The sequence below is a fragment of the Rutidosis leptorrhynchoides genome, chromosome 2 (genome assembly GCF_046630445.1).
Source record: "Rutidosis leptorrhynchoides isolate AG116_Rl617_1_P2 chromosome 2, CSIRO_AGI_Rlap_v1, whole genome shotgun sequence".
Lineage (NCBI taxonomy): Eukaryota > Viridiplantae > Streptophyta > Magnoliopsida > Asterales > Asteraceae > Rutidosis > Rutidosis leptorrhynchoides.
This window is the reverse complement of record NC_092334.1, coordinates 687,654,010-687,669,249: the sequence shown is the minus strand read 5'-3', so window position 1 is coordinate 687,669,249 and position 15,240 is coordinate 687,654,010. Positions and strand designations below refer to the sequence as shown.

The 15,240-nt window shown below is 34.2% G+C and overlaps 1 protein-coding gene across 1 annotated transcript in view; it reads left to right on the top strand.

The window, feature by feature from the left end:
* Window positions 1-15,240, top strand: part of LOC139894662 (serine/threonine-protein kinase ATM) — a 33,464-nt gene that overhangs the window by 10,885 nt on the left and 7,339 nt on the right. The window contains exons 22-56 of the mRNA XM_071878064.1: window positions 48-119; window positions 654-818; window positions 911-1,084; window positions 1,243-1,370; window positions 1,617-1,773; window positions 2,120-2,166; window positions 2,235-2,298; window positions 2,544-2,618; window positions 2,689-2,808; window positions 3,489-3,674; window positions 4,052-4,173; window positions 4,260-4,329; window positions 4,446-4,573; window positions 4,747-4,882; window positions 5,011-5,142; window positions 5,342-5,440; window positions 5,583-5,629; window positions 7,999-8,185; window positions 8,284-8,502; window positions 9,244-9,315; window positions 9,561-9,630; window positions 9,782-9,899; window positions 9,999-10,122; window positions 10,345-10,482; window positions 10,618-10,728; window positions 10,864-10,911; window positions 11,067-11,171; window positions 11,278-11,364; window positions 12,043-12,363; window positions 12,570-12,685; window positions 13,336-13,402; window positions 13,474-13,548; window positions 14,166-14,285; window positions 14,812-14,976; window positions 15,045-15,143. Of these exons, the coding sequence (XP_071734165.1) occupies window positions 48-119; window positions 654-818; window positions 911-1,084; window positions 1,243-1,370; window positions 1,617-1,773; window positions 2,120-2,166; window positions 2,235-2,298; window positions 2,544-2,618; window positions 2,689-2,808; window positions 3,489-3,674; window positions 4,052-4,173; window positions 4,260-4,329; window positions 4,446-4,573; window positions 4,747-4,882; window positions 5,011-5,142; window positions 5,342-5,440; window positions 5,583-5,629; window positions 7,999-8,185; window positions 8,284-8,502; window positions 9,244-9,315; window positions 9,561-9,630; window positions 9,782-9,899; window positions 9,999-10,122; window positions 10,345-10,482; window positions 10,618-10,728; window positions 10,864-10,911; window positions 11,067-11,171; window positions 11,278-11,364; window positions 12,043-12,363; window positions 12,570-12,685; window positions 13,336-13,402; window positions 13,474-13,548; window positions 14,166-14,285; window positions 14,812-14,976; window positions 15,045-15,143 (4,164 nt within the window). The remainder of the gene's footprint in view (window positions 1-47; window positions 120-653; window positions 819-910; window positions 1,085-1,242; window positions 1,371-1,616; window positions 1,774-2,119; window positions 2,167-2,234; window positions 2,299-2,543; window positions 2,619-2,688; window positions 2,809-3,488; window positions 3,675-4,051; window positions 4,174-4,259; window positions 4,330-4,445; window positions 4,574-4,746; window positions 4,883-5,010; window positions 5,143-5,341; window positions 5,441-5,582; window positions 5,630-7,998; window positions 8,186-8,283; window positions 8,503-9,243; window positions 9,316-9,560; window positions 9,631-9,781; window positions 9,900-9,998; window positions 10,123-10,344; window positions 10,483-10,617; window positions 10,729-10,863; window positions 10,912-11,066; window positions 11,172-11,277; window positions 11,365-12,042; window positions 12,364-12,569; window positions 12,686-13,335; window positions 13,403-13,473; window positions 13,549-14,165; window positions 14,286-14,811; window positions 14,977-15,044; window positions 15,144-15,240) is intronic.

Here is a 15,240-nt window from a genome sequence, read left to right as displayed (position 1 = left end):
ATAAGATATGCTATCATAATCTAATCTTCAAATTTGTATATGTTCAGCTGATTGAATGCCTTTTGCTCAACCTTTGTCAACATCCTTGCTGGTCGTCTTGCCATAAGTTTTCTGACATGGTACTCTCTAAATAGAAGATACTGATTCTTACAAGTGGCAAGTTTGACCCATTTGCTTTTGAATGGGTCAATTTGAGTTATTATTTCTACTTTTTTAGCAGGTCAAACGTGCAACATATAAAAAATTGGTATAAATGGGAACACTTCAAACGAACCTAAAGTCGCCCATTGGTTTTTATTAGATAAGACCTCCTGAATCATATTTTTCTCTAAAATCTTAGATAATTACTGGATTTTTTTTCTTCTTTCTAAAAGACAAAATCACATGCATTGTACACCTTTAATACATCTATGTTCCAAAGTGGCTGTCATGCATTTCAGTGAAAATGATGGACAATAATGTGTCTGGGTCAACCAACCCGTTTTGACAAGTATCAAACAGAAGCAGTATCAAACGTCACCCAGCCCACTTGACCCATTTTGCCACCTCCTGATTACTCGTTCTACAACGAGGATCTTAAACAGCTTGTAAATATTATATATACAATCTTAAGTTGTCTTTACATATTTCTTTATATTTATATGGTATGGCAGGTTTTGATATTAGATAAAATGGTAGATTATCTTACTGACTTAAAGCTTCAGCCGACAAAGTTACTGGCTGCTATATGTGGTCTGTTACAGACTTTGATGTCCTTAAACAGAATGTCAAATGAACAAAATCTTGCTGATTCTAATAAGTTAAGATCATTTGAACAGGTTTGGGCCGTTGATCTATACGTGGTCTGTATACTTATGTGGTAAAATCTTTGGCTTCTTTCATAACATCTGTTGTAATTTATATGTTTTAGGGTGGTTCAAAAGCTTCCATGGAGTTGGTTTTTGAGAATGACTCTCAAAGTTTGGTACCACTGGGTGCCCTTGTTAACAAAATTGCTGATAATGACCAATTTGATTGGTTTGGTCGTGTTAAGCTCATTGATTGCATCTACAACTTTGTATTGCTCAATCCTCAAATCAGTCAGGTGCTTATGTATCTCTTGCTGTGATACACATTGATTCCCTTTTTTTAAGTCGAAAGTATAGATTTTTGGTGGTATATTTTTACTATACCATTACTGTCATCACTATCATTCTGATATGTTTTTTGTTGCATGGTTTTTATTGTGTATATTATAAGTAGACCATGGTCGAAAAGCTGCTACTGATGCTCCGAGATCCTGACTTTCGAGTTCGCATTTCGTTGGCCAGAAGAGTTGGTGTTCTTTTCCAAACATGGGACGGTCATGATGAGCTCTTCCAAGATATACTGTATGATTTCAAATGGAGCATACTTGTTGCATAAATTATTTTAGCAAGTTTTATTCCTATTCTTTGCATTGATTGTGTCATACTGTTTTTCGCCTACTAGAGATGAATAACACTTTTTTTTTTTTTTTATTATTATTTTTTTTAACGCTCATGTGAAGTGGGTCAGTAGCTACTGGTGTATTTTTTTGCTAAATTGCTGTAAGAATTAAGTTTCTTAATTGTCATTGACTCATTTCCATTTTTCAGATCAAATTTTGGCGTGAAGTTAGTGGTGCTATTTAGGGACAAGCTTGTTAAAGCAAGTGAAGTTTTAGCTGCTGGTCATCAACCGCGTCCAATGATGGAAACCATCATTGTCACCCTTGCGCATCTCGCCATGCACAGTGAGAAGATTGAGTTGGAGGTATCTGTATCTTAGTATTGATACACGTTTTTTTAAGTGTGTTAACTAAAGGTGCCTTGGTTCATAATAAGATTTGCAACATGATAATGAATAAATTTATGTCTTAATATCATCAATTTCTGGCGCTATCGTCTTATCAGTTGCACAAGTTGGAGATTCTCATATCATTCCTTTTGAATGTCTTTGGAAATATTCACCAACCACTCTTTTTCTTAATCGGCTTGTTTAAGTTTTAAATGTCGATGAAATATGATACCATGACCATCAACTAGCTCTCGAATTAACATTTTTTGGTTGGTTGAGATCTCTCTTTTTTGACATTATTGATTTGTTATGGCATCTGCAGGCTGTTTTTATGGTCTGTGTTATTGCTGCAATTGATTCCTCTCAAAGGTACTGTTCTTTTACATTTATGATGATCATCTAGAGGCTATATGTTCACTAAAGTTGCTGTTATTCAGGGAACTGGTTGGTGTAGTGCTTGATAATCTATCTCGAAAACTACAGTACAGCTTCCGATCAGAGGTTTTTTATATTATTTTTTTTTTTTTTTTCATTTTTGCACTTTATTAATTGATTGTTATTGTTACCTTATTAGAAGTATTCAAACTTAAATTTTGATATTATCTGCTGTTGAGCTTTTCATAGATCGTATATCTCTGAAATAAAATTAAGATATATTTCATTTGTTTTTATATACTTCTGCAAATACCGGATTTTGAGGTTAATATATTTCAAGACCATTAAATGTTATTCCGAATTTTCTGCAGTACATTGGAGAGCTTATTGCACCGATTCTTTTCTTTTGGGTCCAGTGTGGTGTAAGCTTGCCTGCGTTGGTTGAGGTAATTTCGGCACATTATTTTTATTAAAAGTATAATTAATTGGACCGATAATTCTTTTTGGTCTTTGCAGACACGTGAACTATTTGTTCTCAATGTGGAAGCTAGTAATTTCATACAATATTGTTGCAAGTGGCTTCTTCCTGCTTTGGTTTTGCATAATGACATTTCCAGCATGAATTGGGTTGCCAAGGTTGAAATTTTCAACGTAGCTTTTCTTTTCTTTTCTTTTGGTGGTTCATATAAATTTTGTTGCAGTACTTATAAGATTTGAACTTGAACATAAAGTCTCCTGAAAACTTATATAAGCCAGAGGTTGCAATTGACCAATTTACTTTAGAAGTTATTTTTTCTTGTGTTTATTCTCAAACGAGTCTGAATTAGATTTATTAACTCAAAAGGGGAACATTTTGAATGAGTTGGATAGGTCAAACTTGGGAAATGTTTCCTTACATTGATTTTATTGCAAACAACCTCCTACATGGTTTTATTAAGAGATTTATGTCGTTATATTAGTAATATATATTTAAAACAGTATCTTCAGGTCAATCGATCCTGGCTTTTTGTATGCCAAACAAATGGTATGTTCAACTCGAATCTGTGTTAGCCAAACCGACCTGGCCTAACTACTCATCTTTCCACCTTTAGTTTTAGCTATATAGGTTTACTAGCTTATTTCTTATTGAATTCGTATTACACATACCTTTTTGCGGGAGCATCAATGATATATATGCTTTTTTGTACCTTAACTTCTCATACCTTTTGGGAGAATGATTCCTGTTTTAGATATCCAACTTTGTACATTTAATCTTCATATTATTGGTTTCATCAAATTCGACAGTAAAATATTTTACACTTACTTTATGCCTGCAGGTTGCCGGTCAACCTTCTGCAGTGCTAATTAAGAGTCACTTTGTACCCATCTTTTCAATATGCATATCATTACATTGCAGTAAAAGGTCTGGATGGGAATCTGGAACAACAGTACTTCAGAGTTCAATATTAGGTATTGCTGGGATATCTGAGAATGAGCGGGACACTCTCATCAAGAAACACATGGTTTGCTACTCTATCTCTAATAGTGAATATGAAAATGATTTTCTGTTCATGAAAGAGTAATTCAAATTTTTATATGCTTCTATGGCTTTTAGTTTTAGAGCCACAACATTAGGATTTTACATAGAAGTATAGTTTTTTGGAAAAGGATTTAGAGGGAAGAGGTTTCTTGAGGGGAGGGAACTAAGGGCACAATTGTTAATCTAAGCCCAATTCATACAAAATCTGTTATTTATTGCTTGTCTTGTCTCTGTTACTTATCGTGTCCAATTTAAACCTTTCTGATTCATATTTCCCTCTATTTTTCATCTATCTATATATATTTGTATTTTAGTTGTATAACCTTTTTGATTGCAACACTTTCTGCTATATAATTACAGGTTTCGATTGTCAGCCACATTTTATCACTTGCTTCCCGCTTATCGGAACCTGCGTTACCTTTCTTTCCCAAGATTGCGATTCAACGTGCTATTCGAACAGTTGTTGATGGTTTTTTGAACATGTGCGCCGCCTTCTTTTAACATTGACATAATATCCTTCATGGTTCTATTTTTTGCTGCTTAATCATTATACTCTGTTATCATGCAGGGAAGATTCTCCGTCCAGTATAGTTGTAGTGGACAAAATTAACATTTTCCGGCCCGATAGAGTTTTTATGGTATGGAGAGATCTTAAATACTCTTCTATGTTTCTGTGATCTTTTCATATACTCGAGCACAATTATTATCACAACCACATGACAATTGCTTTGCATTATGATTTCTTTTTGTGCAGTTATTACTTGAAATGCATCATAAAGTTACTGCGTCTATTCACCATAGGCACAGATGTAACAGGTTGTCTGGGATTGAGGTGCTTGTTAGTGTTCTTGGTCATAGAGCTGCAGTACCAAGCACTTCCAAGTGAGTTTGATCCATCCTTTTTCTTTGTGAATGACACATTTGAACCCAACCTCAGACAACCCATTTGAACCCGCCTGTACTTCAGACAACCCATTTGAACCCAACCTCGTTAGTCAAATGACACATATCAAGCTTGACATATTATTTACTCAGACTTCCCCATGTTTCTGCAGTTACCTTATTAATTTGGTGGGGCAATTCATTGATCATGGTCCATTACAAGACCAGTGTTGTCAGATAATTTCTGCATTGTTCAAAAGTTTTAAAGATAACCAATCTAAAGACAGTGTTCTTGGTGAACAACTTCAGGTTTATCCAGTGTTTCCCTACAAGCTCTTCTGTAACGTTTATTATATGCCACGTTTTTTGAACTTTTTTTTTCTTTTCGTGCAGTTTCTGGTGTCGTTTTTTGAACTTTTTTTTTTCTTTTCGTGCAGTTTCTGGTGTCTAAGTTAGTTGAATGCTGTAATCCTTCAAAATCTGATGACTTTACTCAACCATCTGAGGCTTTGTCACTGCTTCATCAGCTTGTTTTGGATTCTGATCCATCTTTTCATAAACATATCAGAGTATGTAATTGTAGTTAGAAACGTGTATAGATTATTTGAAATAAGTTGCTTAAATTTCATTGCCTCTAGTTAAAAGTTTGTTCTTATGAAACAAATAAGCTGTTGACTTCATATCTGCTAAAATTGGCATGAGATCTTTGTTTCTGTTTTAATCGTGTGCGTATTCACCCATCTGCATCTGATATGTTTGGTATTCCAGGAACTTGGACCCTTTCCCGAGTTTGAGATATTTAATAGAATAAGTAAGTTCCACCGCGAACTGTGCCTAGATTACTCTGCAAGAGACCACTTATTAGAGGTAAAATTTGCATCTTTCTTTGCATCTTTCTATATGAAGTTTGGATATCTTAATTTCATTTGCTTTTCATTCCAGGTAATGCATTGGTAAAACATCTCTTTGAATATTTTGTTTGCCTTAATTTTCCTTTATGTTTTTTCAGTTTGTGAGAAGAGCTAGCCATCTTCCACCACGATTCGTTATATGCAGGTCAATTTTTGTCTCTATTTTGTTGTGGAAATTGGACTCTGACTTTCTTTGATGGAAATATGATTTTATAGATGAGTTAATAATGGAGAAAAGATCGTGGCCAAACAAATCGATAATATGAATAAACAAGAACACACACAAAAAGCCTCTGGCTTTTCTTTTTTTCTTCACGTAAACAAAAATAATAATATTAATAATATTAATCAAAATCTCTGTTTTCCAATATCTCAAGCTAACATTTATAGTCCACTAAAATACCAAAACAAGGAAACTAAATAAAATATACTAGGAAAATGAATAAAGTAAAAGATATGGCAATCCATTCCTTATCAATACAAATCTCGTTCATCCTTGCCCCCTTTTTAACTTTTTGTTTCTAACTTCTGGATCCACAAAATAGTCTTCACACATGTGCCCAAAAACATCATATCCAAAATAAGTATCCAATAATATTGACCCAATTCTCATAAGCTCATTATTAGTATTTATTAGACCATATTCTGCATCATTCTCCCCTTCTTCGAAAATACCTGTCCTCGAAGTCTTCAACATCAATGACGGACATCAACGGGCGTTGTTTTACACGAACAATCACCATCGCAATTACATCATTACCTGCATCAAAATTCAGAAAATCTTTATCATTTTCAATTGCCATCTCGCTACGAACATATGGCCTAACCGAGACACCCCTATTTTCTGTCTCTACTGCAACGTCCTTTTCACTCATAGGTTCTTCATCCTCACCATCTGTATCATAGATGGGTTCTTCATCCTCACCATCCGTATCATAGATGGGTTCGGAATCTTCATCTACAATTGGTTCGGGAACATACTCTAAATTAAAAATTTGCTCAACCGTCATACCAACGGTCCGTAATGGATCATTAGGATGGTACCGTATGAATCCTCTTGGCGCATCAGCGAGCAGTTTCATACTGTCCCACTTGTCCTTCGTTTGATCCGAAGCATAGCGTTCATCATATTTATGATGTTGGCTCAGTTCTAATTTTGCTATCCTTCGTTGCAAACGCTCGATTTCAGCATCTCGCGGATCAATATAACTGCCTCGTCCGGCGTATCTGCTATAGTCACCTCGGTAGCTGTTGTTGGCCATGCCTGGAAATCTGATACCAAATAATGGAGAAAAGATCGTGGCCAAACAGATCGATAATATGAATAAACAAGAACACACAAAAAGCCTCTGGCTTTTCTTTTTTTCTTCACGTAAACAAAAATAATAATATTAATCAAAATCTCTGTTTTCCAATATCTCAAGCTAACATTTATAGTCCACTAAAATACCAAAACAAGGAAACTAAATAAAATATACTAGGAAAATGAATAAAGTAAAAAATGAATAAAGTAAAAGATATGGCAATCCATTCCTTATCAATACAAATCTCGTTCATCCTTGCCCCCTTTTTAACTTTTTGTTTCTAACTTCTGGATCCACAAAATAGTCTTCACACATGTGCCCAAAAACATCATATCCAAAATAAGTATCCAATAATATTGACCCAATTCTCATAAGCTCATTGTTAGTATTTATTAGACCAGATTCTGCATCAGTTAACATGTGATGACATTACATATTTGGTCAACCATACGGCCACACATTTTGGGACACTAGCAGTTATATTTGTCTCTTGAGTACTAATAAGGGCCGGAGATGCTATACTGAGAGCCACTTTATATCCCTAAAAGAACAATGACACACATTAAAACCTTGAGAGCTACTTAAAATCTCTCTGAACATACTTGCAATTTGATGGAAACTCTAATTTGAATGTAACCAATCATTTTTTTGTCAAGTTGCATAAACTTGCTATATGTCAATGATAGTACAGTTTAGTTGCTAATTCAAATACGAGTCATTCTTCTTGTGGGCTATGGCTATTCACTCCCTTTATGGTTAGTCAACAACCGAAGTCATCAACCAAAGTCATCTATATTTTGAACTTGGTTACTGTTCTTGGTACACACAAATATTTAGTATCCAATATTTGTCGACACAAGGCTATATATAGTACAGATGTTTGTACCAACGGGCCTTTGGCCTAGTAGCTATGGTTGGCTCATCAACCAAGGGGTTATCTGTCCAAGTATGAATTACGACATGTGTATAAAAATTATGGGGGTGTGAATCTTTTCTGTTCAAAAAAGGAGAAAAACGATTGTTCGTAATATAACGTAAATGTAACTAAACATCTGAAAATAAACGATGCTTGTCTTCTAGTGCATTAAATATACATGGACAACTGATTGCGAACTTGTTTAGTCCAAAAATAATAAGTATTCGTCAGATATTTGTATTTATTGTGTGGGTCAATTAAATGTATAACCCTATTATAAGTTTATTCTTGCAGTCTCAAAGCTCTTCACAATAGCATGTTTATGGGGCTTCAGCGTGATAACAATGCAAAACATTTATTTGGAGAAGCATTATGGCAAGATGACAATGAAGTTGTACACGCAGTCTGGACTCTAGTTAAAATGGCCAGTTCAGACGTAACAAATAGTATTGGACCATTTGTTTCTGATTTTTTATCAATGGTATTGCTTTATAGTAGTAGTTTAGATTTTCTGCATTATATTACACCAGTGTTAGTGCATCAAGTGATTAATAGGGTAATATGTCATTTCTGCTCCAGATTGGTATCGGGGATCCACATCGTGTTGTTTTTCATCTTCCCGGGGAGTTAAAACAGATTCATGTTTGCCGACCTATTTCTTCTGATGGCGGTAACTTTAGTTTTAATATGGATTCAGGTTTGTCTGAAGAGCTCTTAGTTGCAGTGATGCAGCTTTTGAAGAAGTATTTAATGGAAGAATCAGTTGAGATAATTGAGATGGCATCACAAGCATTACGTGTAAGTAAAATTATTCGCTTGTAACTGCTTGCAACTGGTTTTGAGACTGTTGTATTGGTGGTATGTTTGATCAATTCAATAATGAACTGGCCGATTTGGGTTATTATTTGTCCCAACAAGCCTATAGGTCAACTAGTTGAAACTTGAAAGTCAGCCAAAGCGTATCTCATTGCCTACAGTCTCCTTAATTGTTTCAGTTAACAAAATTGGATTTAGTATTGTTATAACAAAGTTTTTGCAATCAGATTCAAATTGGAAAACTTGAGTATTTAGTATTATCACCTTAACCCTGTCCAGTATGAGCAATCTTCTTTTTCTCTTATGGAACTTTAATTAATCTAAATATTAATGCATAAAGACTAGGATTTACTGTTGATATTGGGGAACTAGAAAGAGAGAATCCAATGTGAGTATTTTCCAGAAGGTAAGCTGAGATGATTGAGCCAGACATATATATTATCTAAGGACTATATTTTTAACCCTGGTGACTGTATTTAGAAGCCCGCGAGTCGTATTAATTTTGTGGTGAAGTATTTATGTACAATATCTGTTATTTGTTAGTTCATGCACTGTAATTACCTTACTCTTCTTGGTTATTCTTATATTTGATCATGAATAGTCTAATTTTGTCCAACATGCATGTGGATAGGGAGATATAATCATTAGTTCAGTTGCATGTTGAATTCCTGAGTACTCTTTCTAACTTTGATAAGTTTGGTTACTTATTCTTTCATTGGGCAGGGGATACTTTCTACTGAAAGGGGGCACCAAACCTTACTGTCACTCGATTCTTATGAGAGGTCTATACTTGAGGTAATTAACAAAAGTTTGCTATTTTACTATATTGTTGAGCTGTAACTCTTGTCTGGGTGATATTAACCCATGTCTAGTCAGCATAACCTCAATTAAGACATCATTAAGCAGTCGCCCGGTCATTTTTTTTTTCTTTTTCCTTTTTTCAACTTGAATTCTTTTAGCTAATCTTATTTGGTCATGCTCAAGTCATTTAGATCATGTAAAAGTGGTGGTAGTTGTATGTCATGCTTCTTCACATATAGGTTCACTCCAAGGGTGTTAACACAGAGCTAGTCCAGAGTTCCCTAGTGGATCTTGAGAGGAGATTTAATGGTATAGTTTCCATATCATCAATTTTCTATTATATTAGACTAGCTATGATTGTGTATATGAACTGTAATTCACTATAGATTGAGTAAATGTATGGTGTTTTTCTCGTATTAATCTCGTTATCATTTATTAATCTGTTTAGTACTAATGTTAGGTCAAGCCATTTCAATTGAGAAGGCTAGTACATGGGAGACTCGTGACAAAACATTTGAGGCTTGGATCTGTCAGCTAGTTTATGCTCTTATCCATTTTTGTGATGATACTATCTTAAGGTGCGTTTTCATCTTTATATGCAAATAATGCCTAATTGCCTATGCCTGTTCATGTTTTTATTATGGTTTGGTAAGTATCTGCCTGGTCTTGCACAATAGGTTATGTCAGGACATTGTGCTGTTGAAGGCTGAAGTTGCAGAGCTTCTTCTGTCGAATGTTATGGTCAATCTTGCAAAGAGGAAGAATTTAGACATTGATCTATGCAAGCTAATATCTGTGAAGGTCATCCTCTTGTTAGTTCATCTGATTATCAGTTACATTACCTTACAATTCTTTGAGATATGCGTCGAGTCATTTTTGTGTTATTTTTTCTTTGTAATTTAGTTTTATTTAAGCCTGATTATGGAATTTTTTTCTGTGAGTATGTGGATTCTCTTGCATACATATCTTTGTGCCGTATGTATGATCATAACAAGGTGGTGTTTTCTTTAATTCTGTATTCAGGTGGTGGAAGAGATAGTTGTCGAGTCTAATAACTTAATAAGATCAGTTCAGGTTATTTTGGATGCACTCAATGAACTTCGACTCTGTCATGTAATGGAGAGAGCTGCATCCCTTTCATCTAAAACCGAAGCTTCAAAGGTAAATACTGGATTATAATTTATATGTTAAGTATTAATTCACCATTGTTGTTTAAATTTACGTTGTCTTGTCCCCATTTTTTTTTCTATCATATAATCACTTTAAAATGAAATATACTAAGGCTTGATCCTGCAGCATGCCAAGCCATCTGGTTACAGCTCCAGATCGCGCGGTACACCACATAAGTCAAGGGACCATAGTTCAACGTCAGCTCAATCATTACCATCTACGTTGACTTGGGAAAAGGTTAAGATCTACACATTATTATTCAACTTTTTTCCTATGCATTTTTGTCATAAAGAACAGTTACTGAAGCAACATACGATATCTATGCTTCATATTTTTTTATATTTGTGAGTTGTGACCAATCCTATCTTTTAGGTTTATTGGCTTCCGATTGACTACCTTGTTGTCGCCAAGTCAGCTATTGTGAGTTAGTTTTATGCTATTATTCAATATTCAATTATATCCTTTATCATTCCCATTGGTGTATGTGTCTATATAACTTACCAAGAAGCTTGATGCAGGTCATCGTGTAGTTTTATTTTCTTAATCATTTACATACTTCACTTATTAATTGGTAGGGCTGTGGATCATACTTTACTGCCGTCTTATATGTGGAGCACTGGTGCCAAGAGCATTTCAACTGCCTGACATTAGGTAGTCCAGATTTTTCCCATCTAGAAGTGGTAAGATAAAAGATTACATTGAAAATTCTGAGAGTTATGATAGTCACATTATGTCTCGTTATGTACTCTATTTCATAACTAATAATTTTTTAATAATGGTAATCAGCTGCCACACCACATAGAAATTCTAGTATCAGCGGTTACTCAAATAAACGAACCGGACAGTTTGTACGGGATCATCCAGTCTCACAAGGTACCAGTATCTTTCTTTGGCTTAATACTGTAAAATCGTAAATTCGGCTTTATGTCTCTCATGTAAACTTTATTTTCACATCCATGCATTCTTATACATATACACATTCTGCTTGTGTTTTCAAAGCGGTGTACGTCATGTCTCATATACTTCAGCATATTGATCAACACTATTCCTTATCCGCTCATTTGTTAAACGTTTCTCATGTTAGAATGATAATCTAATAATTGCTTGATGACCGATGGATGCTGCATATTTGAATAATTAAGTATCTTCAGAAGGGCTTTTGTATAAAAAAGGTAGCCAGTATTGGTCTGTTTTTTATTATGTGTAATTAACTGCTCGAAAAACCATCAAAATTTCAAAGATGTTGATATAAGGTGATTATCTAAGATAACAGAGTCTGCAGGTCACATCAGTAAAAAGTTCATTATGGTTCAGCGTTACTGACACGTCAACCATCTAGTCACCTTTTAACCAGTTACCATTTACCAGCTCAGATTACCCTAGCTCGATTTTTGGTTACCTTCATCGAAAATATTTGAACTTTTACAGTTTCTCTTGCCTAATAAAATTTGGTGTCCTATACAGAACTGTGAATATCAGCTACATATGCTATATGAACTCATTTTGTAACTGCTGTCTAGCTTTAATAAATTGTATTTGGATGAGCTGCAGCTGACATCACAAATAATCACCTTTGAGCATGAGGGTAACTGGGGTAAAGCTCTTGAGTATTATGACCTTCAAATACGGTCCGAAGCATCGATTGAGAAGAATGATTGCTCTGGGGATGTTTTAGCTGAAGATTTTCATCCATCTTCCCCTTTTTCTTCTTCTTCCAAATCAAAAGATGAAATGAGGCAAAGAAAGCCACACAAAGGCGTGATTAAATCTTTACAACAAATTGGTTGCACTCATGTATTGGATATGTATTCACAAGGATTAATGTATCGAAAAGGTCGGATTCAGGATGATTCAGAATTCAACGAGCTACAGGTTTGCCTAAAAAGGTCCATGATGGACTTTTATATATATATATATATATATATATATATTTTTATCTTTTCTACGAAGAACATATATCTTCTTTTATTCACGTATATTACTTTTACTACTAGTTTTTGATTCCACTATTAAAGTATACTCATAGAGTCATAGTTGAAATTATTTTAATAAAAACAAGTATGGTATACTTTATGTAGTTTGAAGCTGCTTGGCGAGCAGGAAATTGGGATTTTTCTGTTCTTTACGCGGCCTCTAATTCTCCCAACTCAAGTCAACAGATCAGACATGACCATTTCAACCAAAGGCTACACAGGTACTAATATGCAAGGCCATTACAATGTCTATAGCTACATTTTTTGTTTTACGTGGAACCTCTTTATGATTATGCATATATATGCATCGTACGTTTTCTTCGTACTATAATCCCCCTTCAATTAACTTTTAACTTTATGATTGATATCGACTTTCAAGAGTGATGTATTAAATATTTGGCATGACAGTATAGTGGCATTGAAATAGTGGTTAACTATGCATAAGGGTTGGTTTATCTGAAAACAATACTATCTTTGTGTAGTGATCTTTTTTTTTTTCATTTAAATGTGGTGCAGTATCTATTTGATCGTTTATTGTGCAACAGTATATATATTGTCCATGAAGTTGGGTTCAAGTATTCAATAAAGAACAACTAGCCGCACATTTCGGCCATTAGACCTTTGCATTCATATAAAAACAAAGAAAAATCTGTTTTAATTGGATTTGTGGGGTAAAGAACAGCTGTGTTCTTTGAATATTATAGACATTCTAATTCACATCATTTAATCATACATACACACAGTATATATACATTATTGTTTTGCATATATATAATTGTCTAAAATCATGAAACACATATATCATATTGATGTTAATGTTAATATGAGCTCATCTCTGCTGATTTGTGTCGTCTGTTTACTGGGGTGCTAGCTGTTTGAGGGCTTTCCAAGAGGGAGATATCAATGATTTTAACCTGAACCTGAAAGAATCGAAGCAGGTAATGGTGAACTTGTATTGTCCTAAGTAAGGCTGTCTGAATTTTAACTTATAGTTCTTTTTCTACATTAGGAGCTACTATCTTCTATCTACCATGCAAGTGAGGAGAGCACGGAATACATATATTCAACTATTGTGAAGCTTCAGGTACGTGATTCTCAGTGATTCACAGTCTAGTTTAATTTTACTAAGGTTTCATGAAGTCTCTGCCAGTTAGGCGCCTTTATTATGTTATATGATGACACTAGTCTTCTTTTAATTCAAAAAATGTTGAATAAAAAATAAAGGAGATATCACGTTGGTAACTAATCATCTCACAACTAATTTCAAAGTGTGTGCAAAACCATTCAGCTTGACTCTTTGGAACATGCTGTTGTGAGATTGATATAATTGATATAATGGTTTTCTTTCATTTATTTTAAAGAAAGAGAATGCTTGTCTAGCATATGATCAACACAGTTCTTGTAATTTGAAGTATAATTTATCAGTTATTGAATATGGGCCTTTAATTTTGTCAAACGATGAGACTTTTTCTTTTTAGAAAGTTCACATATTATATTTGTGAAGTAACCTGTAATAACATCGTGAAATTTTACTTCTACTTATGGAGGGGAAGTATCATACTGTTAGTATACTCGAGTTCATTGTTTTTTATAAATACGAATAAGAGAGATATCATGTTTTGTACACATGAGTGATAAAAAGAAATTTTAAATGAATTATTTTCCTTGATTATTATAATGTTTTTGTCGTTACTTTGGCAGATTTTCTGTCATCTTGGGCTTGCATGGGATTCGCGATGGCCATTATTGGATGATAAGAAAGAGTGTCAGACAGAAGCACATAAATTGTTATCTGGACCTTTTACCCCCAACATGGACCAGGTAATATTTGTTAAACGTTGATACCGTTTATCTCTTATAGACATTAGGTAGCTTCTTATGTCCATGCATTATAGTTCATGACTTGATGCTTGAATTTATGAATCATTTACTGAATGTTTTATATTCTTTTATTGGAGGTTGAACTCTCTAGTATGACAGTAAATATGGTTTTGCTAATGTGTGCAGTTGTGGCACACGTTAAGGTGCATTTAATGAACACGGAATTTTTATAAATTACAGAATCTATAATTTAGACACCTGTATAAATGTTAATATTAGATTAGATTGAATTAATGAGCATTAAAAGTAAATTTTAATATTTATGTCAATTTTGATTTAATTAAATACTCCGTACGTCTTAACGTGTGCCATAGGGGCACACACATTAGCAAAACCCAGTACATATTTATACATGTGTTAAGTCACTTGATCTTAGTGAGCGCTGCGATGTGATTTTGTTTGAATGTTACTTGGCTCATGATGGGGTGAGAGAGAGAAATCTGATGTTTCAAGTAATTTGATGTAGTTGTCATTGTTGAATATGGAATGGAGCTGTATTATGAATCGTGCACAGTTGCATATGAACTTGTTAGAACCATTCATTGCATTTAGAAAAGTGATGCTTCAGATTTTGAGCTGTAAGGATTATACAGTCCAACATCTTCTGGAATCTGCGTCTATTCTTCGCAAGGTATGTTTTAAAATTGTAATGATCAAAAGAAAAGTTCTTATCTATAAATAATATCGTTCAATATGTAGGGATGCAGATTTTCTCAAGCTGCTGCTGCATTGCATGAGTTTAAGTTTCTCTACATTGGCATGGGGGGAGAGTATTCTAAATTGTATTGGCTTGGAAGGGTACGCCTCATTGATTGCTTTACTCTAACTAGCTGATGTCCAATGAAGTTTATTTCTAACGCATATATTATGTTTCCAAAAATGGGTTTATTGTTAG